General features: G+C 44.1%; 1 protein-coding gene across 2 annotated transcripts in view; it reads right to left on the bottom strand.

The window, feature by feature from the left end:
• The window catches only part of MYOM2 (myomesin 2), a 194,098-nt gene that overhangs the window by 12,956 nt on the left and 156,301 nt on the right, over positions 1–24,841 (bottom strand). For both annotated transcript variants that reach the window (XM_066603582.1, XM_066603590.1), the window contains one exon: positions 22,439–22,544. In XM_066603582.1, coding sequence (XP_066459679.1) covers positions 22,439–22,544 — 106 coding nt within the window. The remainder of the gene's footprint in view (positions 1–22,438; positions 22,545–24,841) is intronic.

Genomic DNA, 24,841 nt, shown 5'->3' with positions numbered 1-24,841 from the left:
CAATGAGAAATACAATCCTGTGCCACCGCCATCAGGAGCTGCACACGTGGGCATAGCAATGGGGAACCTATGTGCCACACACTATTCATTCTGTCAAGGTGTCTGCATGCCCCAGTCAGACTGGTTATATGCACCTTAACAGTAACCGCGTTGGTGGTAATGTGGTGGTGACTGCGGACCTAGTACCACGGTTGTATTTTGTTGGTTTTCGGAATGTGGCCAGGATTAAGTGGGCCGTGGCGGGGGGATGGTGGGGGGGCTCTCTTGTAGTGTCGGTAAAGGTGAAATTCTTGGACTGCCGCCAGACGAACCAATGCAAAGGCATTTGCCAACAATGTTTTCCCTGTTGGAGGAGGAGGGGGATGTTTTTGAGGCACTACGTGTCCTCTCCACGTGTCCGTGGTTATATGCACCTTAACAGTAACCGCGTTGGTGGTAATGTGGTGGTGACTGCGGACCTAGTACCACGGTTGTATTTTGTTGGTTTTCGGAATGTGGCCAGGATTAAGTGGGCCGTGGCGGGGGGATGGTGGGGGGGCTCTCTTGTAGTGTCGGTAAAGGTGAAATTCTTGGACTGCCGCCAGACGAACCAATGCAAAGGCATTTGCCAACAATGTTTTCCCTGTTGGAGGAGGAGGGGGATGTTTTTGAGGCACTACGTGTCCTCTCCACGTGTCCGTGGTTATATGCACCTTAACAGTAACCGCGTTGGTGGTAATGTGGTGGTGACTGCGGACCTAGTACCACGGTTGTATTTTGTTGGTTTTCGGAATGTGGCCAGGATTAAGTGGGCCGTGGCGGGGGGATGGTGGGGGGGCTCTCTTGTAGTGTCGGTAAAGGTGAAATTCTTGGACTGCCGCCAGACGAACCAATGCAAAGGCATTTGCCAACAATGTTTTCCCTGTTGGAGGAGGAGGGGGATGTTTTTGAGGCACTACGTGTCCTCTCCACGTGTCCGTTCCATGTAAGCAATAGTAGCACTCAAGACAGGCCCCAGTAACAATTCTGAAGCAGCAGTATAGCGGGAGCGCAGTCTTCGTTCCATGTAAGCAATAGTAGCACTCAAGACAGGCCCCAGTAACAATTCTGAAGCAGCAGTATAGCGGGAGCGCAGTCTTCGTTCCATGTAAGCAATAGTAGCACTCAAGACAGGCCCCAGTAACAATTCTGAAGCAGCAGTATAGCGGGAGCGCAGTCTTCGTTCCATGTAAGCAATAGTAGCACTCAAGACAGGCCCCAGTAACAATTCTGAAGCAGCAGTATAGCGGGAGCGCAGTCTTCGTTCCATTTCAGTAGCCTTAGTATAGCCAAGGCACAAGTGACATTTATGTAGCTAAACTGTAGGCCAACCCCACACACCTTTCTGTACCATGAGTGCAGGCGAAGAACATAGAAATTACTACGATTACACTGTAGGTGAGGGCCCCAAAAAATTGGTGTACCAACAGTACTAATGTACCTCAGTAAAAATTGGCCATGCCCAACCAAGATGGCAGGTGAATCGCTTTGGTTAATGTGGCTTAAGTGGTAACTAGGCCTGGAGGCAGCCCAGTGTAACGAAAAATTGGTTCAAGTTAAAGTTCCAACGCTTTTAAGCTAATTGAAACTTATAAAAATTGTTCTGAAAAATTATTTGAGTGAGCCTTGTGGCCCTAAGAAAAATTGCCCGTTCAGCGTGATTACGTGAGGTTTCAGGAGGAGGAGCAGGAGGAGGAGGAGGAGGAATATTAGACACAGATTGATGAAGCACAAATGTCCCCGTTTTGGATGGTGAGAGAGAACGTAGCTTCCATCCGCGGGTGCAGCCTACGTATTGCTTACGTATCGCTGCTGTCCGCTGGTGGAGAACAGAAGTCTGGCGAAATCCAGCCTTTGTTCATCTTGATGAGTGTTAGCCTGTCGGCACTGTCGGTTGACAAGCGGCTACGCTTATCGGTGATGATTCCCCCAGCCGCACTAAACACCCTCTCCGACAAGACGCTAGCCGCAGGACAAGCAAGCACCTCAAGGGCATACAGGGCTAGTTCAGGCCACGTGTCCAGCTTCGACACCCAGTAGTTGTAGGGGGCAGAGGCGTCACCAAGGATGGTCGTGCGATCCGCTACGTACTCCCTCACCATCCTTTTACAGTGCTCCCGCCGACTCAGCCGTGACTGGGGAGCGGTGACACAGTCTTGGTGGGGAGCCATAAAGCTGGCCAGGCCCTTAAAGACTGTTGCACTGCCTGGGATGTACATGCTGCTCGATCTACGCACATCCCCTGCTACCTTGCCCTCGGTACTGCGCCTTCTGCCACTAGCGCTGTCGGCTGGGAATTTTACCATCAGCTTGTCCGCAAGGGTCCTGTGGTATAGCAACACTCTCGAACCCCTTTCCTCTTCGGGAATCAGAGTGGGCAGGTTCTCCTTATACCGTGGATCGAGCAGTGTGTACACCCAGTAATCCGTCGTGGCCAGAATGCGTGCAACGCGAGGGTCACGAGAAAGGCATCCTAACATGAAGTCAGCCATGTGTGCCAGGGTACCTGTACGCAACACATGGCTGTCTTCACTAGGAAGATCACTATCAGGATCCTCCTCCTCCTCCTCCTCCTCAGGCCATACACGCTGAAAGGATGACAGGCAATCAGCCGGTGTACCGTCAGCAGCGGGCCAAGCTGTCTCTTCCCCCTCCTCCTCATCCTCCTCATGCTCCTCCTCCTCCTCCTGTACGCGCTGAGAAATAGACAGGAGGGTGCCCTGACTATCCAGCGGCATACTGTCTTCCCCCGCCCCCGTTTCCGAGCGCAAAGCAGCTGCCTTTATGGTTTGCAGGGAATTTCTCAAGATGCATAGCAGAGGAATGGTGACGCTAATGATTGTAGCATCGCCGCTCACCACCTGGGTAGACTCCTCAAAATTACCAAGGACATGGCAGATGTCTGCCAACCAGGCCCACTCTTCTGAAAGGAATTGAGGAGGCTGACTCCCACTGCGCCGCCCATGTTGGAGTTGGTATTCGACTATAGCTCTACGCTGTTCATAGAGCCTGGCCAACATGTGGAGCGTAGAGTTCCACCGTGTGGGCACGTCGCACAGCAGTCGGTGCACTGGCAGCTTAAAGTGATGTTGCAGGGTGCGCAGGGTGGCAGCGTCCGTGTGGGACTTGCGGAAATGTGCGCAGAGCCGGCGCGCCTTTACGAGCAGGTCTGACAAGCGTGGGTAGCTTTTCAGAAACCGCTGAACCACCAAATTAAAGACGTGGGCCAGGCATGGCACGTGCGTGAGGCTGCCGAGCTGCAGAGCCGCCACCAGGTTACGGCCGTTGTCACACACGACCATGCCCGGTTGGAGGCTCAGCGGCGCAAGCCAGCGGTCGGTCTGCTGTGTCAGACCCTGCAGCAGTTCGTGGGCCGTGTGCCTCTTATCGCCTAAGCTGAGTAGTTTCAGCACGGCCTGCTGACGCTTGCCCACCGCTGTGCTGCCACACCGCGCGACACCGACTGCTGGCGACATGCTGCTGCTAACACATCTTGATTGTGAGACAGAGGAGGAGGAGGAGGAGGAGGGTGCTTTAGTGGAGGAAGCATACACCTCCGCAGATACCAGCACCGAGCTGGGGCCCGCAATTCTGGGGGTGGGTAGGACGTGAGCGGTCCCAGGCTCTGACTCTGTCCCAGCCTCCACTAAATTCACCCAATGTGCCGTCAGGGAGATGTAGTGGCCCTGCCCGCCTGTGCTTGTCCACGTGTCCGTAGTTAAGTGGACCGTGGCAGTAACCGCGTTGGTGAGGGCGCGCACAATGTTGCGGGAGACGTGGTCGTGCAGGGCTGGGACGGCACATCGGGAAAAGTAGTGGCGACTGGGAACTGAGTAGCGCGGGGCCGCCGCCTCCATAATACTTTTGAAGGACTCCGTTTCCACAACCCTATACGGCAGCATCTCAAGGCTGATGAATTTTGCGATGCGGACGGTTAACGTTTGAGCGTGCGGGTGCGTGGCGGCGTACTTGCGCTTGCGCTCGAACACTTGCGCAAGCGACGGCTGAACGGTGCGCTGAACTACACTGCTGGATGGGGCCGAGGACAGCGGAGATGAGGGTGTGGGTGCAGGCCATGAGGCGGTAGTGCCTGTGTCCTGAGAGGGGGGTTGCATCTCAGTGGCAGGTTGGGGCACAGGGGGAGAGGCAGGGGTGCAAACCGGAGGCGGTGAACGGCCTTTGTCCCACCTTGCGGGGTGCTTGGCCATCATATGTCTGCGCATGGTGGTGGTGGTGAGGCTGTTGGTGTTGGCTCCCCGGCTGAGCTTTGCGCGACAAAGGTTGCACACCACTGTTCGTCGGTCGTCAGGCGTCTCTGTGAAAAACTGCCAGACCTTAGAGCACCTCGGCCTCCGCAGGGTGGCATGGCGCGAGGGGGCGCTTTGGGAAACACTTGGTGGATTATTCGGTCTGGCCCTGCCTCTACCCCTGGCCACTGCACTGCCTCTTGCAACCTGCCCTGCTGATGCCCTTGACTCCCCCTCTGAAGACCTGTCCTCCTGAGTAAGCGTTGCACACCAGGTGGGGTCAGTCACCTCATCGTCCTGCTGCTCTTCCTCCGAATCCTCTGTGCGCTGCTCCCTGGGACTTACTGCCCTTACTACTACCTCACTGCAAGACAACTGTGTCTGATCGTCATCGTCCTCCTCACCCACAGAAAGTTGTTGAGACAGTTGGCGGAAGTCCCCAGCCTCTTCCCCCGGACCCCGGGAACTTTCGAATGGTTGGGCATCAGTGACGATAAACTCCTCTGGTGGGAGAGGAACCGCTGCTGCCCAATCTAAGCAGGGGCCCGAGAACAGTTCCTGGGAGTGTTCCCGCTCCTGAGCAGGTGTCATTGTAGTGGAGTGAGGAGGCTGGGAGGAAGGAGGAGCAGCAGACAGAGGATTCGGATTGGCAGCAGTGGACGGCGCAGAACTGCGGGTAGACGATAGGTTGCTCGAAGCACTTTCTGCCATCCAGGACAGGACCTGCTCACACTGCTCATTTTCTAATAACCGTCTCCCGCGTGGACCCATTAATTGGGCGATGAATGTGGGGACGCCAGAAACGTGCCTCTCTCCTAATCGCGCAGCAGTCGGCTGCGACACACCTGGATCAGGAGCTTGGCCTGTGCCCACACCCTGACTTGGCCCTCCGCGTCCTCGGCCGCGTCCACGTCCTCTAGGCCTACCCCTACCCCTCAGCATGCTGTATTACCAGTGATTTGATTTCACAGGCAGGAAATAAATTGGCGCAAGACTGCAGGCCAAATATAATTTTTGCCCTTTTTGGAAAACGAAAGGCCCCACTGCCTCTAGTGAATGAATTATCTAAGTTTAATAACTGTGCTGTGTCCCTGCTTATGTGTCACAGAACGTGAGGGTAGCAGAGTTATTATAACTCTTGGAGAGCAGGTATTTTTTTTCCCAATTAAGGAAAGCAAATGGCGAACCCAGCAGTAAAGCGTAGCTGGGTGCGTATGATTTAGCAATGTTTTTCACGCAGCTCACACGTCTACACAGGCGTAAGGACGGACACAGGCTGGACAAATAGATTTGTTTTCAGTTTTTTCCCACCAACAGGCAGCACTGCGTATATTCAATGAACCTGCGAAGTTTAATAACTGCGCTGTGTCCCTGCTTATGTGTCACAGAACGTGAGGGTAGCAGAGTTATTATAACTCTTGGAGAGCAGGTATTTTTTTTTCCCAATTAAGGAAAGCAAATGGCGAACCCAGCAGTAAAGCGTAGCTGGCTGCGTATGATTTAGCAATGTTTTTCACGCAGCTCACACGTCTACACAGGCGTAAGGACGGACACAGGCTGGACAAATAGATTTGTTTTCAGTTTTTTCCCACCAACAGGCAGCACTGCGTATATTCAATGAACCTGCGAAGTTTAATAACTGCGCTGTGTCCCTGCTTATGTGTCACAGAACGTGAGGGTAGCAGAGTTATTATAACTCTTGGAGAGCAGGTATTTTTTTTTCCCAATTAAGGAAAGCAAATGGCGAACCCAGCAGTAAAGCGTAGCTGGCTGCGTATGATTTAGCAATGTTTTTCACGCAGCTCACACGTCTACACAGGCGTAAGGACGGACACAGGCTGGACAAATAGATTTGTTTTCAGTTTTTTCCCACCAACAGGCAGCACTGCGTATATTCAATGAACCTGCGAAGTTTAATAACTGCGCTGTGTCCCTGCTTATGTGTCACAGAACGTGAGGGTAGCAGAGTTATTATAACTCTTGGAGAGCAGGTATTTTTTTTCCCAATTAAGGAAAGCAAATGGCGAACCCAGCAGTAAAGCGTAGCTGGGTGCGTATGATTTAGCAATGTTTTTCACGCAGCTCACACGTCTACACAGGCGTAAGGACGGACACAGGCTGGACAAATAGATTTGTTTTCAGTTTTTTCCCACCAACAGGCAGCACTGCGTATATTCAATGAACCTGCGAAGTTTAATAACTGCGCTGTGTCCCTGCTTATGTGTCACAGAACGTGAGGGTAGCAGAGTTATTATAACTCTTGGAGAGCAGGTATTTTTTTTCCCAATTAAGGAAAGCAAATGGCGAACCCAGCAGTAAAGCGTAGCTGGGTGCGTATGATTTAGCAATGTTTTTCACGCAGCTCACACGTCTACACAGGCGTAAGGACGGACACAGGCTGGACAAATAGATTTGTTTTCAGTTTTTTCCCACCAACAGGCAGCACTGCGTATATTCAATGAACCTGCGAAGTTTAATAACTGCGCTGTGTCCCTGCTTATGTGTCACAGAACGTGAGGGTAGCAGAGTTATTATAACTCTTGGAGAGCAGGTATTTTTTTTTCCCAATTAAGGAAAGCAAATGGCGAACCCAGCAGTAAAGCGTAGCTGGCTGCGTATGATTTAGCAATGTTTTTCACGCAGCTCACACGTCTACACAGGCGTAAGGACGGACACAGGCTGGACAAATAGATTTGTTTTCAGTTTTTTCCCACCAACAGGCAGCACTGCGTATATTCAATGAATAATAACTGTGTTGTGGCCCTGCCTATACAATTCTTTCCCTGCAGTATCAATGGAGGGTGCAATGCTCTGCAGAGGCGATTTTGAGAAGCCCAAAAAAAATGCAGCACAGCCAACAGCAGCCTGGACAGTACTGCACACGGATAAATATGGCCCTAGAAAGGACCGTTGAGGTTCTTGAAGGCTACACTCACTCCTAACACTCTCCCTGCCTATGCAGCACTTCTGTCCCTAATGCCAGGTGCAACGGTCTGCAGAGGCGATTTTGAGAAAAAAAAAAAAATCCCACTGCTAACAGCAGCCAACACACAGCTATCAGTGGCCCTAATAAGGACCTTTGGGGGGTCTTGAAGCCTACACTAACTACCAATTCTTTCCCTACAGCAGCTCCGGTATAAACAGCACTGTCCCTCATCTAACTCACACCGCATCTGAGGCGAGCCGCGGGAGGGGCCGACTTTTATATTAGGCGAACACCTGATCTCGCCAGCCACTCACAGCAGGGGGGTGGTATAGGGCTTAAACGTTGCAGGGGGAAGTTGTAATGCCTTCCCTGTCTTTCAATTGGCCAGAAAAGCGCGCTAACGTCTCAGGGAAGGAAGTGAAAGTAACCAGAACACCGCATGGTGTTCGTCACGAATAACGAACATCCCGAACACCCTAATATTCGCACGAATATCAAGCTCGGACGAACGCGTTCGCTCATCTCTAATGATTATATGATACTTTAATCCATACACATTAATGGAGAATCCCAGCATACAGGAATGCAATGGAGATGAGTGTGACATGTTTTGGAGCTGAGAATGGCTCCTTTTTCAAGCCCAAATCTGTGCAGGGATTGCTGGACACATAACTGGCATCCAGAAATCCCTGCACAGATTTGTACTTGAAAAAGCTTTTGGTAAATTAAGGGCATGTTCACAGAGTGGATTTTTGCTGCAGACTTTGATGTAGAATTTGTACCAATTCCATGTCAAATTGTGCAGCAAATCCCAATACTTTCAATTGGGAATCCACATATTTGTCTATACAGCGCTGAAGCAACCTGTCATTGCCTGGCATGATTCTACTATGAACCTACGACAAGAATCCCACATGTGGATTTGTCCACTGAAAAGGGCTACATCTGTGTGCAGTTGTGCGAACAAATATTTACATTGTTCAGCTGTAGATGTCTGCTGCAATTAATAGAGGTGGAAACCACATGGAAAAACCTGTGTTGGATTTCACGGTCTGAACATACCCTAACTTGCCTAATACTTGCAAATTATACATCTGGGTTAGCTCCAAGTATGCTGTGGATATTCTGGATTAAATATGTGGTACTACCCCAATAAACTTCAATAGACTTCAATAGACTTTTAATGCTCATGAAAGCTCAACTGAAGAAAGATCTAAACTATTATTGAAACTGGAGTAGGATCGCCATGCTTAATCTAGCCCACTCGTGACATGCATGGAGCCACTGATTGACAGACAGTGGAGAAGTTAGTTTCCATGTGCATATGCTGTGTATGCTATATAGTGAATTGTACTGTATTATACTGTATTCCACACAGTTTGTGCACCTTGTGGTATGTGGTATAGTGGGATGTCAGGCCCAGATGTCAGGGACTGGTGGAAAGAAAGGTAAATTCAGTGGGATCATGGTGGGTAAGCCAAGTGCTTAGGGAGTATCTGTCCTTCTGTATAGAGTGAAGAATCCAAGTGTTACATGCTCATACATTGAAAGTTACAGATTACTTTTGTGAAATTTAAAGGAATCTGTCACCTACTTTTAGCCCATAAACTTAGTTTATGGGCTGAAAGTAGGTGACCTGCTAAGTTTGGGGATGTGTTAGACTTACCTTTTCTGTCATTTCCTCACTGTCAGTGCTGAAAGCTGCTGCTTAATGTATTGAACAGCATGCTATGCAATCCACCCATTAGCAGTGCTGCTCAATGCATTGAGCAGCGACTTTCAGCGCTCACATTGGGTAATGGCAGGGAAAGTAAGTATAACACTTACATTCCCAAAGTCAGTGGGTCAGCCTACTTTCATCCCATCAAAACCAACCTGTATGAATATAAAGTTACTGCACTGAATGTTGGGCAACATGTACATTTGCACGCTCACAAGTGAAGGTAGTTGGAAGGGTAGTGGTGTGGTAATCACAAAGACCCAGAGATGCTCAGTTAGAAGAGTGGTTGATGCAGCCCCACAACATATGCCTAGGTGAGCCAGGCTGTGACAGGGAATAGCGTCAGATACCAACAGAAGTAATGTAAAACAGGCAAAAGCCACCAGTCACTTCAGGTGCAATCTGACTTTCGCAAATTGCACCTTCTGCTGGTTTGGTGGACTTGTAGATTGCTGCATGGTCCACCAAGGTAGAAGGCCACTGAAAAGTGAACCAAGTGTTAAGTTCTGCAATGTTTATATATTTTGTATCACTGAGTGCGACTCTCAGCTACCCAGCTTATTGTGCCACTTGTGTTTGTAACCATCGTTCTACTGCTATAAAGAAATATAAATTTACCTGTTCAACCATCTACGTCTGAGATGATTCTTACAGGGCCATGAATGGGTGAGTGAGTGCTGCCTCTGATTGGCTGAGCACAGGGACAAATCAGAGGCAGCTCTCAGCTGTCATTCAATAGCTGAGAGCTGCATCTAATTGGTCCCTGCACTCAGCCAATCAGATGAATTCATGAATGGGTGAGTGAGAGCTGTCTCTGATTGGTGAGAGCTGTGACCAATCAGAGGCAGCCCATTCAGCAGGCAGGGATTTTAAATCCCCGCCTGCTGAATACTACACAGAGCAGTTCAGGAGAACTGCCGGCCGGACGCGGCTGAACTCCGGCTGCAGGAAAAAGGTGAGTATCCTTTTTTTTGTTTTTTACACATTTTAGGATGGTTTTCAGGGAAGGGCTTATATTTTTAAGCGCTTCCCGAAAATTCATTCCGCGCTCGCTGGCAGCCCATTGCTTTCAATGGAACCAGCTGTATTGCCGGCTCCAATGAATTCAATGGGCGAACATCGTTCTTCTCTGCCACAGCTGTTACAGCTGTGGCAGAGGAGAAGGATCTTTAGTATATGTTCTCAATCGGGTCGGCACTGCTGCCGCCGGCCCCATTGAGCGCATATATAGAACACAACGAATCGCAGAACGCAGATAGGCGCGTTCTGCGAATCGTTGTGTCCTATAATTTATCGCACATCCGCATAAAAAGCAGACATGTGACCGATCTCATTGCGAAGCATTAGGTCTATATCTACGCAGATCGCATGCGCAAATCGTGGGAAAAAACGCCCGTGTGACCGAGGCCTAAGGGCTCATGTCACACAGTTATAGTGAATAAGATCACAACTCGGCCTTCCCACTGTACACTTATGCTTTGTAGCTTATTAAGGTGAATATAGAAGCTAATGATTGTCACAGGAGACAGGGTTTTTGGGTCCGACAGTCCCCTGCCTGTGACATATGGCAACCAGGGGCAGACCGTAGGGTTGACTTATTTCCAGCTCCCCAGATCCTGCACTTGTGCAAGATGGAGCCTAAATTGCACCCTGCATGGCCTAGTATGCCCCAACACACCTCGCTACCATCACTGACCGTTTCTGACAGGTAGGCTAGCCACGTCTGCTTCCACCAGCCAACACACAATTAACACAGTTCAGGGTTTTGGATTACTTGAAGCATTCAAGTACGATTAAAAAAGTTAACATTTTTATTCTAAAATGGGTTAGCAGTGCCTAAGTAAAAATATACAAAAGGAGATATTTACAAATAGGAAGGAGCATGCAAATACACACAAAGCATTACGAAAATAAAAAGGAAGAAAATAATAGAAAATTCCTATTGTCTATGAAGTTGTTTACAATAGTTCTGGGCCGAGAAATGCATGCAGAATGGGGGACAGGCTGACATTTAGATGCCACTCCTGGTCTGACAACATGGGGAGAGGATCCCCCTTAGTTTTAAAGCCTTCTTGAGTCACACCTCCACTGTCCTCCTTTTTTACATCAGCAATGGGCAGGCTGAATATATACACAGATCTTCTAGATAGAAATCCAATTTAACATTTTGACTATATTTCCCTAGGAGGTCATAGGGAAGCTATGTCCATGATGTTTCATATTATGAATTTACCTACTCGTGGATACCAAACATGATATGTAACAGAGGATTAGCTTTGGACATATGTAATTATGTGGGTTCCAGGAGTCACACAGCAGCCGAAGAGAATGTACTGTGTCCATGGTATACTCATGCTTCCAAAAATATAAACGCTGTTGGGCTGGGACCTCTGATGCCCCATAATCTCTGTTGTTAATTCTTCTTTCGATTAATAACAGTATAAGTTTTTCATGCCACAAGGTCTGTCCTTGTATATTGGACACAGGATGGGAGACATTGGTGGAGGGATATAAAAATTGACATCTTCTTGTAACTTGATAATTTCCTTGCTGGTCCCAAAAGGAGCAAGGGACATCAAAGACTCCTCCAGTATAGGTCTAAAAGGCAGTGGAATGAATATTAATGAGCTCTATTTGGCAGGAAATACACTGAGCCATCTGCCTAGATCCACTCAACTTTCCCTAGACCAGAAACATGGCAGATTGACACGGATGGGTGGTGATCTTCCACTATCATTACATCACAATGGTAATTCCAGTATTCACCCTGCAGGCAGAGATGGTACTGTCTCTGGTTGCTCATGTAATGTTACACTGATGTATCATGGGATGATAGCACAGAATAGTGAAAGAGAAAGCAGGGCCGCATCTCTGCATCAAGATAGTTTGTAATATGTATCAGACAGGAGGCTGCACCAAATGGAAGTGACTGCTATATATACATAGGAGACATCCAGAGTGTGACAATCAGGTGAGGGGTGCTAAGATGGAAAAGTGTGTTTTCACTGCAGTGGCCCCTTAAAGACTCTTTAACGTATTTTGAGTGACCTGCCAGAAGAACCTATTTCAGAAGTAGTTTAGTCTGTGGAGTAAAGCAAATTGGCTGACTACTGCAGACTGGCATAAGAAATCGCAAACAATGTTTGAATGGGGATGCCAGTTTTTTGAGAGCTCAGTGCAGGGCTCTTATTACATCAGATTTACCAAAATGCTGTTCAGTTAAGTAATTTTCAATGCCAAGCTGGAGCTAAATTATAGGAAATGAATGGTAACAGTAAGTGGTCTAATAATTACTCTGACCATTGACTCTTTTATTGTCTAAGTCCTGAGAAAATCCCAATTATAAAGGTTTCCTAGCCTCTCATAGTATGTAGACATAGGCTTTTTATATAACAGTCTATGGCTGGTGCTTCTCCATACATAGAGATCAGGCTCTTGCAAGCCACATCCTGTATTATAATGGTAATGTTACATGGTGAAAGCAGGCACCTGACATGGCAGAAATAGTGTACCACTAACACTAATGAATTATACACAGAGTAAAAGGGAAGAAAAGATGCAAGACAACACAGGGATAGAATGGAGCAGGGATACATGCAACCACAAGGACTCTCCAAGAGGAAGGAGAGACATGGAAACCCCGAAAGACATGGAAACTCATCACACGCTAAGTGAGACAATGTAGAATGCCAGGTGGGGGCTGAAATTCCTACAAATATCTTGAAGCTGTCCATCGCTAGGATGTTTTCTGCAGATCCTGGCCCAGCACATCCCATAAGTCCTAATGCTCACCAAAATAAGGATTTACTATGACATCAGCAGTGCCAAAAGAGAGAGGAGCACAAAACACATGTGGAATAGGCCAACTTAGCGGAAGCAGACATCAGTCTACTGTTTCTCCCAGTTACAACATACCAGTGGAAAATGACAAACATGCCACAGAGCCTGGAGAGGAATATAATATCTAAGCTTGACAGCAGCAGCAGAATAATGGGTTGTCTAAGAGCAGCTCCGCATAGTTTACTTTTTGGATGGGCAGTAAACATTGCAGTTTTATTAGCATCCAGTTACCCTCCAAACAGACAATGATCCATATTGTTCCCATTTTAAGATACCCAAGAAGAATATACTATAACTGTATATCCATTTTTAGCGGTGCATTCCCACAAATGGACAAGCAGTTATGTACAGTGAATGGCACAGGCACCGGAGCACTGCCTTGCACCATCTGTTGTGGGTGCCAGCAGTTTAATGCCTTAGATCCCACAATCAGTAATACAGTTGCATTTAGTAGATTAGAGGAAGGCTGGGAATTCCAAAGTTTGCAATGGGGTCTAGCTTTTTTTAGTTACACCCCTGTTTCCACTCAAAGTGTGCAGCTCTGATAATGTTCTTCAGGAATTCAAGTTCATGCAATTTAATAATATATGTTAATTAATGCTTTCAATTTAAATTAGGGTGCTGTGGATTGTGTATGTTAGCAAATATTTGCTTTTAGAATTTAGTGAAAATATGTTTAAGTTATAGTATAGTAAGTGACATTTGCATCTATGTATTTTTGTCTTCTTCCTAGGAAATACAATTGCATCTTCTGCTGGTTCAGATACCAATATAATCACATCATTTGTATAGAACTTCAGAACAAATCAGCTAATTGTTTGAACAGTGTCTTCTATTAGGATAATGGTAAAATGTTATCATTATCACTATATAACTATTAAAGGCACAAATAGCCGGTCTGAAGAACACACAGTATGATTTCATCATTCCAGCAGCAATACAGTTAATCAGCAAAAACATAAAATTGTTGCTTGAAAACAAAATGTCACCCCTGCAGTCATTTCCTCTCTAATTGGCACTGCTGTGTTCAGCGTTCAGCACTGCAATAATGGCAGACTTTGAAAGAGATGATCTGAACCTATCATCATTCTGGGAGATGAGAAACTACAGACTCTTGTAAATTAATGAACATAGCACAACTAAGGCGCTCACAAATAACCAAGACATTCTTTGAAAAGAAAGGCATAAGTCATTGTGCAAACAGATGTTTAATTTAATTCTGTTATGTTTACTATTAGAAATAACCAAAATGGCCATTAAAATATGTTGAATGTAATCCAACATTTAATGGATTAATGAGCCAAGTGGAGGTGTTATGCTAATATAAGGAAATTAGCAGTACATCCATGCCCCAATTACAATGGAGGCTGCCAATTTGTCTGCTGAAGCACTATTTGTGAAACTTTAGCTTATTAGCCCTGTAAAAGTAGTAACTTTATTTAACAGTTCAAATGGCTAATACTACTTTATGACCCCAAAATACATGATATCTCTGGTATCATTCCAACTACATTGCAATTAGATGTTTTCATACTGTATATTCAAAACCACACTTGTGATGTTAACACAGATATTTAATCAGCCAAGCATACAGTATCGTGGCAACACCATTTATAAAGGCATGATAATATAGCCAAAAGTCTACCCAAAAACTAGAATGGAAAAAAATGTGCAGTTTTTACCATGACATGATTGTTATCGTTACAGAGGTTAGTTTGAGGCTCTCAGAATCCTCTGGTCTCCTGGGTTATGCACAACAGTCTCTAAAGTTACAGAAAATGGTACGTAAAATATAAAAAAGATCCAATGACCACAGTTCAGTGGTGGAAATTGGTTTACGAATAAGAAAGGTCAAAGGGTTAATGCCATGCTAGCAGGGGCATACAAGTAACTTGCATAACTTGGCATGGAGAAGAGCATCTTTAAACAGGGAGCATTTTGAAGATTTACAGAAGACAAAATATGTTCCCATGCTAGTTATCTCATTGGGCTTCATTAGGTATGTGCTTGTGAAGCTGAAGATCAGAAAATGTGACTTGATGATTTTCAATTTCTGTTGTGTTATGCAGAGGGGGAAGTAATCTGCATGTACCCATGGATCAATCTGGCCTTGAGTCAATAGTTCATTCTGCTGGTGTTGGTGAGGGCGGTACATAATGTAGTGCAACCGTTTGACTTGTATAGATTAGATCTTTTATGTTCACAAACATTTTATTTTACATCAGCATAACAAAGAAAGAAAAAACATTCAGATACAAATGAGACATAAATGAATCAAATGTTTCAACTCAACAACGGATGTATACAAAAATAAATTATGACATATCAAGACTGGTCAGTATATAAGAGTATAAAAACAGATGTCAAATATTTTGTAGATTATAAAAAAATAAACATAGTAAAACATAATATAGGGAAGTATGGGACGAAAGAAAGGGGAAGGAAGAGCGTTGGTGTAAAATCATTAGTAAACCCCTAAGGTGAAACTCAGGAAAAATTCTGAACTAATCAACCCCTGGATAACCACTGCATAAAGCGCTGGGACTCTCGTATTGCTATACAAGGTTGCCATGTGGTATAAAAATTGGAAGAGACTTTTTCTTTGTCGGCTCGCTTCTCCTCATAGCACATAAGCATATTCATGGCCTCCACCCATGTTATCCTGGAAGGCACAGTAGTGGACCGCCAGAATCTAGGTATGATTTGTCTAGTTACGAGGATGAAAAAATGAAGTAGACCTTTTTTAATATTACAGATAGACCCAGCAAACATTTACAGTAGGGCTGCCTCCAGGGACGGGACCACCGACGTACCACAGGTTTGATTATACAAAGTCATCACATTCTTCCAAAGAAGAGCAACTGGGGGGCACTCCCACCATATATGGACCATGTTACGTATAGCGCTAAAGCATCTCCAGCACAGGGGGAAACCTGCTCATATATTTTGTGTAACATCTCTGGTGTTCTGTACCATTTGGAAAGCTTATTGTTATCTTATAACTAGAGATGAGCGAGCATACTCGGTAAGGCGATATACTCGAGAGAGCATCGCCTTTTTCGAGTACCTGCTGGCTCGTCCCTGAAGATTCGGGGGGGGGCGCGGGGTCGGGGGCGGCGCGGGGCAGCAAGGGGGAGCAGGGAGGAGAGTGAGAGAGATCCCTCTATCTCTCCCTCCCGATCCCCTCTGCAACCCCCCGCTCACCCCCGCGGCCCCCTCGAATCTTCAGGGACGAGCCAGCAGGTACTCGAAAAAGGTGATGCTCTCTCGAGTATATCGCCTTACCAAGTATGCTCGCTCATCTCTACTTCTAACTTAACTCTTGCAATTTACAACACACCGTAGCACATTTGTGTGTTAAAGTAAAGGCCTTGTGCCAAAATTCTTGTGTAAAAGATTGACCCAGTTCTTTTTCCCAAGTATGAATGAAACCAGGGAAAGTTTTCCCTGTCTCCCTTAACAGCAACAGCTGATATAGCATGAAAATTGCACATTTAGGAGATTCAAAAGGCATACATAGTTTCTCAATGGAGTAAGAGGCTTAGTCAGACTCATCACGGCTGTCAGCGAGCTCACAAAACGTAGTTGGAAGTAATACATCCACAATCCTGTAGGGACCATAGTCTCTTCAAAAAAGTCTGTCAAAGGCTTCAGTCCTGTTTGGGTTAGAACATCTCTCATACACTGAATAGGGGTTACTAGGTAAGGATAGTAGGGTAGCACTCTGCACTATGGCTCTGTTTAGAGGGTTACCAACCAAAGGAGTGAGAGGGCCTGGAGAGGAGCTCAGATTGCATCTGGTAGCAAACCCAATCCAAATCAAAAATTTGCTTAAGTAAAGAGAAAATAACGGGATTCTCGTAATTATTGCCTGGGAGCCAGAATACCCCTGATCAGCAGCACATTCTAATTCTCCCCAGATTTTAAGGGAGCAATGTTTTAATAAGTCTAGGACGCATTTTTACTGATATTAGCCCTATAATACAAAGCAAAATTAGGAAGGCTCAACACTCCAGACTGCTTCTGACATGTTAAAAGGTAACATTTTAATCTTCGGGAGGATGTCCATTTTAATAGCATTAATGCACCCAAACCAGGATAAAAAAAGTGAGCTTCAGTAAGTGGATCCCCAAATATTTTATGGAGGATTGGCACCATTTAAAGTGGAACTCCCTCTCGAAGTGCAACACCTCACTCTGCAGCAACATGTTGTTCAGGATTTCAGATTTTTGTAGGTTCACTTTAAAGTTGCTGACCTTTCCAAACCTCAGAAGCTCCTAAAAATGTCCAATAAACTCAAATGCCTTCTACGTATCTACAGCTCGAAGGCAAAGAGGAGTTCCAGGACTGAGGGCCCAGGAAATCAACAACAATGATTTGATAGTACTATCTCTAGCTTTTCTTCTGGGAACAAAGCCTACTTGTTCCTTGTTGATTAAGCCTGGAATATGAGGTTGTATATGCATCGCTATCATTTTAGATATGGATCAAAAATTGCAGCAGATTGAGACATCCTTACCAGGCTTAGGAATAACTACTATGTGAGCCTGAAGTTCCTGTGGAGGAAGGTGCAAGCTCCTCACCAGACATTCCATAAAACCTTAGGGAAAAAGTGTCTGGTCCTGGGTTTTGCCTAATTTCAGTTCTTTAATTATTTCTAGCAACTCAGTAATCGAGAAGTCTGGGTCCACAGACCATGCCGTCATCTTACCTATGGGGCCAAGAGCATATTTATCTAGATATGCCTCAATAATCCCTCCACTCAAAGGTTTGCCTACCATCAATTTTTCTTTCATATTACATAGCTTTTGGTAAAATGCTCGAAATCCATTAAGTATATCCGCCATGGAGTGAAACACTCCACCACTTCTAGACTGGATCCCTGTGGCATGAGTTTATGGTGACCGTCGACCATCTTTCTCCCCATATTCAAAATAAATTTTCCTATTTGAAATCCTAAAATAGAAAGAATTTGTTGCCTAAGGGAAGATATCTCAGCCTTCAAAGTATCCAGGGAATTTCCTTTATTCAATACCTCGTTAACATTTAATTCCTCAATTTAAGGGACCTCTCTTTTTTAAGTTGAGTGCCATGTAAGACAAGAATTCCCCTTATGAGACACTTTAATGATTCCCATTAAATAGAGGCTTCAGAGTTGCCATTCTGATGGTTGTCCGCAAAGTCTATAATGCCATTTTTAATGTCACTAATACATAACGGGTCATTAAGGAGGTTGTCGTTAAGACGCCACGCGTTACCTCTTGGAATCCTTCTCATGCCACTCAATTCACTGTACACAGGGGCCTGCTCTGACCACAGAAAGGATCATGGAGCATCTGAGATGCAGATTTAAAAGCCTATGGGACACAAAGACATGGTCTGTGCGGCTATAACTATTATGTGCCAAAGAGTAGAAACTATAGTCCCTGACACCTGGGTGAGAAATCATCCATAAATCAACAAGATGTAGGACTCTCAGTTCTCTTTCTAGTGTGTGTAGTGCTGACAGGGAGACAAAGGACCTACCTGACTAAGCATTTATCACTAGATTGAACACCAGGTTGAAGTCACCTCTCAGTATGATGTTGGAACCATCTGTAAATTCCGCCAAATCACGGAAAAACCTTCTACCCAAAGGGATCTGGTCCAGATTAGGAAAATAAACATTATCTATAGTCAGCCCATCATTTAAGACAGATATTTTTACAAACAAAATCCTGCTTGCTTGGTCCTCCTTAAAGGCTATAATTTGAATTTTGAAAGACCTGTATAAATATCCCAAAAGCCCTACTACAGCGATGGGGACTATGGAATCAGGATGTATAGCATTAGAGGTGCACCTGGGGATGTGTTTTGCCTTCAAGTGGGTCTCCTGAAATAAGACCACCATGACCTATTTTTTGTGTAAATAATATAAATTTTGACTTCCTTTTTCTGTTATATTAAGGTGTTTAACATTGTATATACATATAGTCACATTAGTCATGGATATATAGAAGGATAAGAGGGACAAAGGTCAACGGGAATATCCTTGCAGTCAAATGCCCAACCCATTTTAAGTGGGGGAGGGAGGGAAAGAGGGAAGGGACAGAATAACAAGAATTAGACCAGAGAGCTATTTCCTGCAACATTAATAAACTATGCGGGTAAAAATACAATTGTAAACAGCATCTAGTGCTGTAACCTCCACATAGGGGTAGAGGAAGCCAATGTCGAGGGGAGCTTCCCACATCATTTCTGGCACAACACAGACAACTGAAAGATTAAATGCGTAAACTTAGCTCAGGAACCATCTGAGAAAAGGAACCTGTGAGGAAAGTATTATAATGAAATAACACCTACGAAAGTAAATGTTGAGAATTTAATATGTTGTAATAGGCAAGGAAAACAACTTAGGCATTATAATTGAATGTGTGTGAGGCTGAGAGTTTCAACTACTAACTGTGATCTACGAGACTGAATCTGTGGTTTTCCTCCCACATGTCTTCTCTGAGGAGGGAGGGAATCAGTAAGGACCTTGAACTGGGAGTAGGCCAGTCTGTTAAATCTATCATAGGAAGTTCAAAAGTTTCTAGAAATTTCGTGAGGTTACCAAGTGACTTAAACACAGCATATTTACCCTCCGTAGCTGGAATAGATAACCCCATCGATACTGAACCTGCTTTTCTCACAGTGCTGAAAGTAGGTGATTCAAGGATCTGTGTAGTTGCACAGTGCAACAAGCTAAATCCAGGAGAACAAGAATAAGAGATCTCTTGAAAGACAAACCATCAAATTCTCTGACCTTCTGCGGGATCTGCTCTTTTTCTTTAAAAAAGTGTATGCGACAAATATTGTCCCTGGGAAATTTAGAATAAGAAGATTTAGGACCCCAGAATTGATGAAGCCTGTCTACCTCAATTGGTCGGTCAGGAGGTCTCTGAAGGAGGTCAATGAAAAATTTCTGGCCAAAAGCTTCTAACTGGGGTGCCACAATGTTCTCACTGAGACACCAAATGCAAACGTTATTCCATTTATGACAGTTCTTCAGGTCATCCAGGTGCATAAATAGTTCAGAGATCTGAAGCACTAGCTTTTGAATTGTTTGTCTGTTCAAATCCAGTTAATCCAGGATCTTTTCCTGTGTTTCCTCCTCTGCCACTATTTTCTGCCCCACATGCTGAAAATCATGTTGTAAAGCAGTCATATCTTTCTTATATGATGCTTACTTCCTCTGAAGAAAACAATCTATTTCCATCTTTGTGGACTATCTATTTCCGTATATGGGCCTTCCAGTTCCTTCAGCACCCACAGTAGGTCTCAGTGAGGAATGGTAGGAACTGCAGGAGGACGATGTTGGACAGATGTTAGTACAAGGCATTAAGACATCTGCAGAAGTTCATAGTTCAGATATAAAGATATCCTGCCTTGCTGTACGCTTCCATCCTGATCTCCTCTTGTATCATGCCATGTGCTGGTAGGGAGCGGGGTAGTGAACTCCCAGCACATTTCAGTAGGGGAGGCTGATGTTGAGAACCCTACACGGGACACTGTCTTACAGTTCAGGAGCAGAGACTTTGGCGGCAACTCCACTGCAAAGGGAGTCTCAGAGAGCCTCGGACAGTGCCATATTGGAAGCCGCCATGCAGCTGGCTGAGTTCTGTGGGGAGTGGAGTAACCGGTCCAACTGTCCTCTGTCTCCTTCAGAAGAAGGATGTGGCTTACCTGCACCTTTTCATTGCCCCATCACCAGGTTCTCCGATCCCGAGCAGTCCACACAAGCAGGTAAGTATTGGGTTAGTAGGGAGAGCTTCCTACATGCGACTATCCTACGAGCACTTCATACTCCACTATCAGCAAGCCTGGCCCCTCATTGATTAGATCTTTTAATATCAAATGAGCATTGTTTAAATTCTACAAGCTAGCTAGTCTCCATATCTTTTAGTGGCTAATTTAATTTGGCCTATGATCCATATTGCAAAAATGCATCTTCTTAAGCAGGTTCAATAAACATGTGTGTACTCCAATGACCTACACAGTCATCACACTTCTAGCAGAGCACCTTTAACATGTGATGGAATTTGAGATTAGCAGGATGAATGTACAGCCATGAATATACCTGTGATTGAAAGAAAAGTTTCTAGCACATGGTTGATGGGAGAACTTAGCAGGCACTAGACTGTAGCTAACATTTACAATCTATATTGACTTGAGAAATGTTACTTCAGCTGCATTAACTTGTAAAAATGAAATTCAGTTAATAAAAGACTAAAAGCAGTTAGAATAAATGAAAGCAAGTCTCCTTAAAAGCCTCATAGTCATTTTATAACTAACCATAATTTCCCAGGCGTTCCCATATATCGTCTACTACCGAATATCAGTTGATACAATTAAAATTTATCTCTGTCATAAATGCCAAGGCCTGTCATTGACTTCACATAGGTTTTGTCTTAATTATTTCAACATAATACTGGAATCTGTCAACTACGGGGAATTTAAATCCTTCTAGTTCTAACAATTTATCGAGACTAAGCAGGTATTTTTAGAATTCTCATCTCAAGTTTACAGAAGTGATTAGAACTTATATTGACTGTTGAAATAAACTATTTCTAACAGATGGTAAAGAATAAGTGTTTCTTAACCCCTTCCCGCGCTGTGCTGTTATAATGTGGTGTGAGAAGCAGCTAAGTCCAATTCCAATCATTTAATTGTTTAGATGCCATGGTTAATTGTAATACAATTGGCACCCCTGTGAATTGAAGGGTTAGCATGGTAGCCAAAGCCCTCTATTCTGTAATATAAGAAAGTCTAATTAGATCTTTCCATAACCCCTTTAGTGGCAGGTTTATTATTACCATGTCATGCCTCACAGGGCAGGTTTTTTAAATGAGTCAACAATGTAAGTAAAAACCCTGGAAGATTTCAGATGACAGCTCAGTACTCTGCACATTTCAGCACTAGAGCTGTCCACGGAAATCTTCCGGGGTTTAACTGCATGGTCCGTTCAGCAAGCCCGGGGAGATTTTCCGGGCGGGCCACTAAAAGAGTTAATAGGCTACCTGTCAGTGTAACACTAACGAGCAAGCTACTTAGCAATACAAGAGTTTTGCAACATATTATAAAAACAATCAAATAATGGCAGAATTGTTGCTTTTTATATATAGACACCTTCAAGGGGCATGCATGAAACCTGTTAAAGGGGTATTCCAGGCCTTAGCTACTGATTACCTATTCTCAATTGATTGATGGAGGCCTGCTGATCAGGATCCTTAATGATCAGTTGATTATTTGGTCCGCTGTCAGTGTGTCATCATTACTGGTCAGCACCAGAAGCGTAATAGCTGGATTTGCTCCCACTGAAATCAATGGGAGAGCTGCCTCCTATTACACTTTCGGGCATATGACCCTGACTGCAATGAAGAACCAGAAGTGTAATAAGAGGCAGCACACACACTGATTTTAATAGGAGTGAAACTAGCTATTACACTTTTCCCCTGACCACCTATGACTATGTCTCTCCCCCTTCATTGATAGCTGGTCAAACAATTGGCTGATTGTCGGGGATCTCGAGCGATTGGCCTCCTGTCAATCAACTACTGATAGCTTATCTTGAAGATAGTTCATCAGCAGTTACAGTCCAGAATACCTTTTAATGATGTTTTAAACAGAGACCAGAACAGGAGTAAAATATGACACCCAATTCCATACCTCTGGTACCAAGCTACTTTCATTTCTTCAGAGAAGTACTTCATGTAACAATGGAATCGTATTCCTTCGGGTGTGCAATTGATTCGAAGCTCAGAAGCAGATAACCCTATGAAACAAATATTGGGCATAAGCTCAGGTTCAGCGAGGAAAGTTAGATTTTTTTCTTTGACAAAGCAGAAAATACAGTTGTTTTCTAGATCTGTACAGAAAAGGAAAGCTATTTTTGATACTATAGAGACATATTATCTGTGAGCTTCAGTTATATATGAAATAGATTGAATTACTGACTTTGATGCATTTTTATGGCAATCCTTCTACAAGGATGCAGACAGCTATAATAAGACATTATGGGTTTCTGGTCTTCTCTGGTATTATTCTTTCAAAACAACCTAGTTTTACTTTAGTATTTTCACAATGAGCTCTTAGACACAACATGTCTCAGTGCATTTTTCTCTCCAAATGATAAACACTCAGTAATTTCAGTAATTATCTTTATAATAGACTCTTCACTTTATCTACTGAGAGCTAGAACAAGATATTTCAAACTGTACCGTCTTGTGAAAAGACTTTATTAACATTATATATCACTATAGATTAAATGGATAGACTGTAATTGTGTTTAAGCTGAATTTACTTATGTGTTGCTCCTCACATATATTACTTCAAACTTTCCAATAACAAAACAGTCACTCTGTATTTTAGCCTGTAAGCAATGAATGGGGGGAAATTAACTACCCTGTTCATTATGCTTTAAGGATAAAGCACAAGCTTTCATTGAGGGGAATGGAAAATGTTTTCATTGTATAGTGACAAAATATAAGACCTTGCTGTCATAGAAAAACAGACATCTTCGCAAACACAACAGTCGGTGTAGTTAGTGGAATTTTAAAAGCCAAGTAAAAAGAAGTAATATACCTATATATATATATATATATATATATATATATATATATATATATATATCTTCATATATATTTATATGTATATATATGTATATATATATATATATATATACTGTATATATATATATATATATATATATATATATAGACTGCTGTCAAAATAGAGAATATCTATGGTATACAAATTCTATACCTACTGTAGTTTACCAAGTGCTAAGGGTACTTCTCCACAGATGTGGCATCCAGTTAGTTAAATCATGTACATGTTATACTACTTAAGATCATTTAGAAAAAGGACATGACGGCCAAATTGCCAAGTGTTTTTGGCAAATGAACCTGCGGTAAACGACTTCCTTTTGACAGAAAGGTGATTAATAGTGCACATTTGGCAGGGAGACAGTGTTCAATTTTGTTCAGTTGATATTGAGGGTATTTTGTCAGAAATAATGACTCTGAAATATGAGGAAAATACTCTGTCTACCAGGGGAAGCTGCAGACAGAAGCTCTTGCCATATCGGAGCACTGATTCCATTAGTATCTCTGAATCTGTTAACTGGGAAATCAATCTAGGGTATGAAAAGGCAATGTCACCATGAAAAGCTAAATTGTACAACCATTATCATAGTTAAAATGCTGTGTAGGACAAAATTATACAATATTGGTAATACTGTAAATGGTAGACAATGCGCTACTAACAAGAGAAAATTACTCCTATAACCAGACTGCAGTTTTCAATGTACAACCATACTTTTTAGACTTTTAATAGACAGTATTCCTGTCTGCGCGCTGTGTAGGGAAATGGAACACAGTTTTGTTTAAGTCAATTGGACTCTGTTGTTTGATTAAACAGAAGGGAAAACTGAAGGGGTGCTGTGTTAAGAAAAAATGTGAAGTAGCTGCAGCACTAAAAGGGGTTACCCAGGGACATAATGTTCTTTAAAACTTCGCTCAGCCTGCAATATTAATAACAGATTATAAACTCACTCTTCCGCGCTCCCCATCTCGTCGACTCTCCGGAGGAGAATGATGACCCATCACTGGGTTATGTGAGTGCCGCAGCTATTCAACGGCTGAAGGGAATTGGTAATTGAATGCAGAGGTCAATGGCTCTTTTGTTGGGGAAGTCATCGTTGGCTCCCTGCACCAAGTGGGGGCAGGCAAAGTGGCAGTGGTTGGGGGAGTGCGGAAGGGGGAGTATGTATTCTCTTATTTTAATGCTGCAGGCTGAGGCAAGTTTTACAGAATACCATATTCCTGGATAATCCCTTTAAGTGCTGCAGCTCCTTCACGTTTTTTCTGAGCACAGCGCCCCTTCAGTTTTCCTGCTGTTTAAGAAAACAACAGTCTTTGACTTAAACAAAACTGTGTTCCATTTCCCTACATGGTATTTTCATTCTAAGAATTAGTGGGGATTCGGACAATCTGGCTTCTACCAATCAGGAAGTGATGGCATATGCTATTGGTAACCTACAGTTTCTAATGCTGGGAAAACCTCTTTAAC

Source organism: Eleutherodactylus coqui, chromosome 1 (assembly GCF_035609145.1).
Source record: "Eleutherodactylus coqui strain aEleCoq1 chromosome 1, aEleCoq1.hap1, whole genome shotgun sequence".
NCBI lineage: Eukaryota > Metazoa > Chordata > Amphibia > Anura > Eleutherodactylidae > Eleutherodactylus > Eleutherodactylus coqui.
Note: the sequence above shows the minus strand (reverse complement) of the source record. Positions and strands in the feature narration are given on the sequence as shown.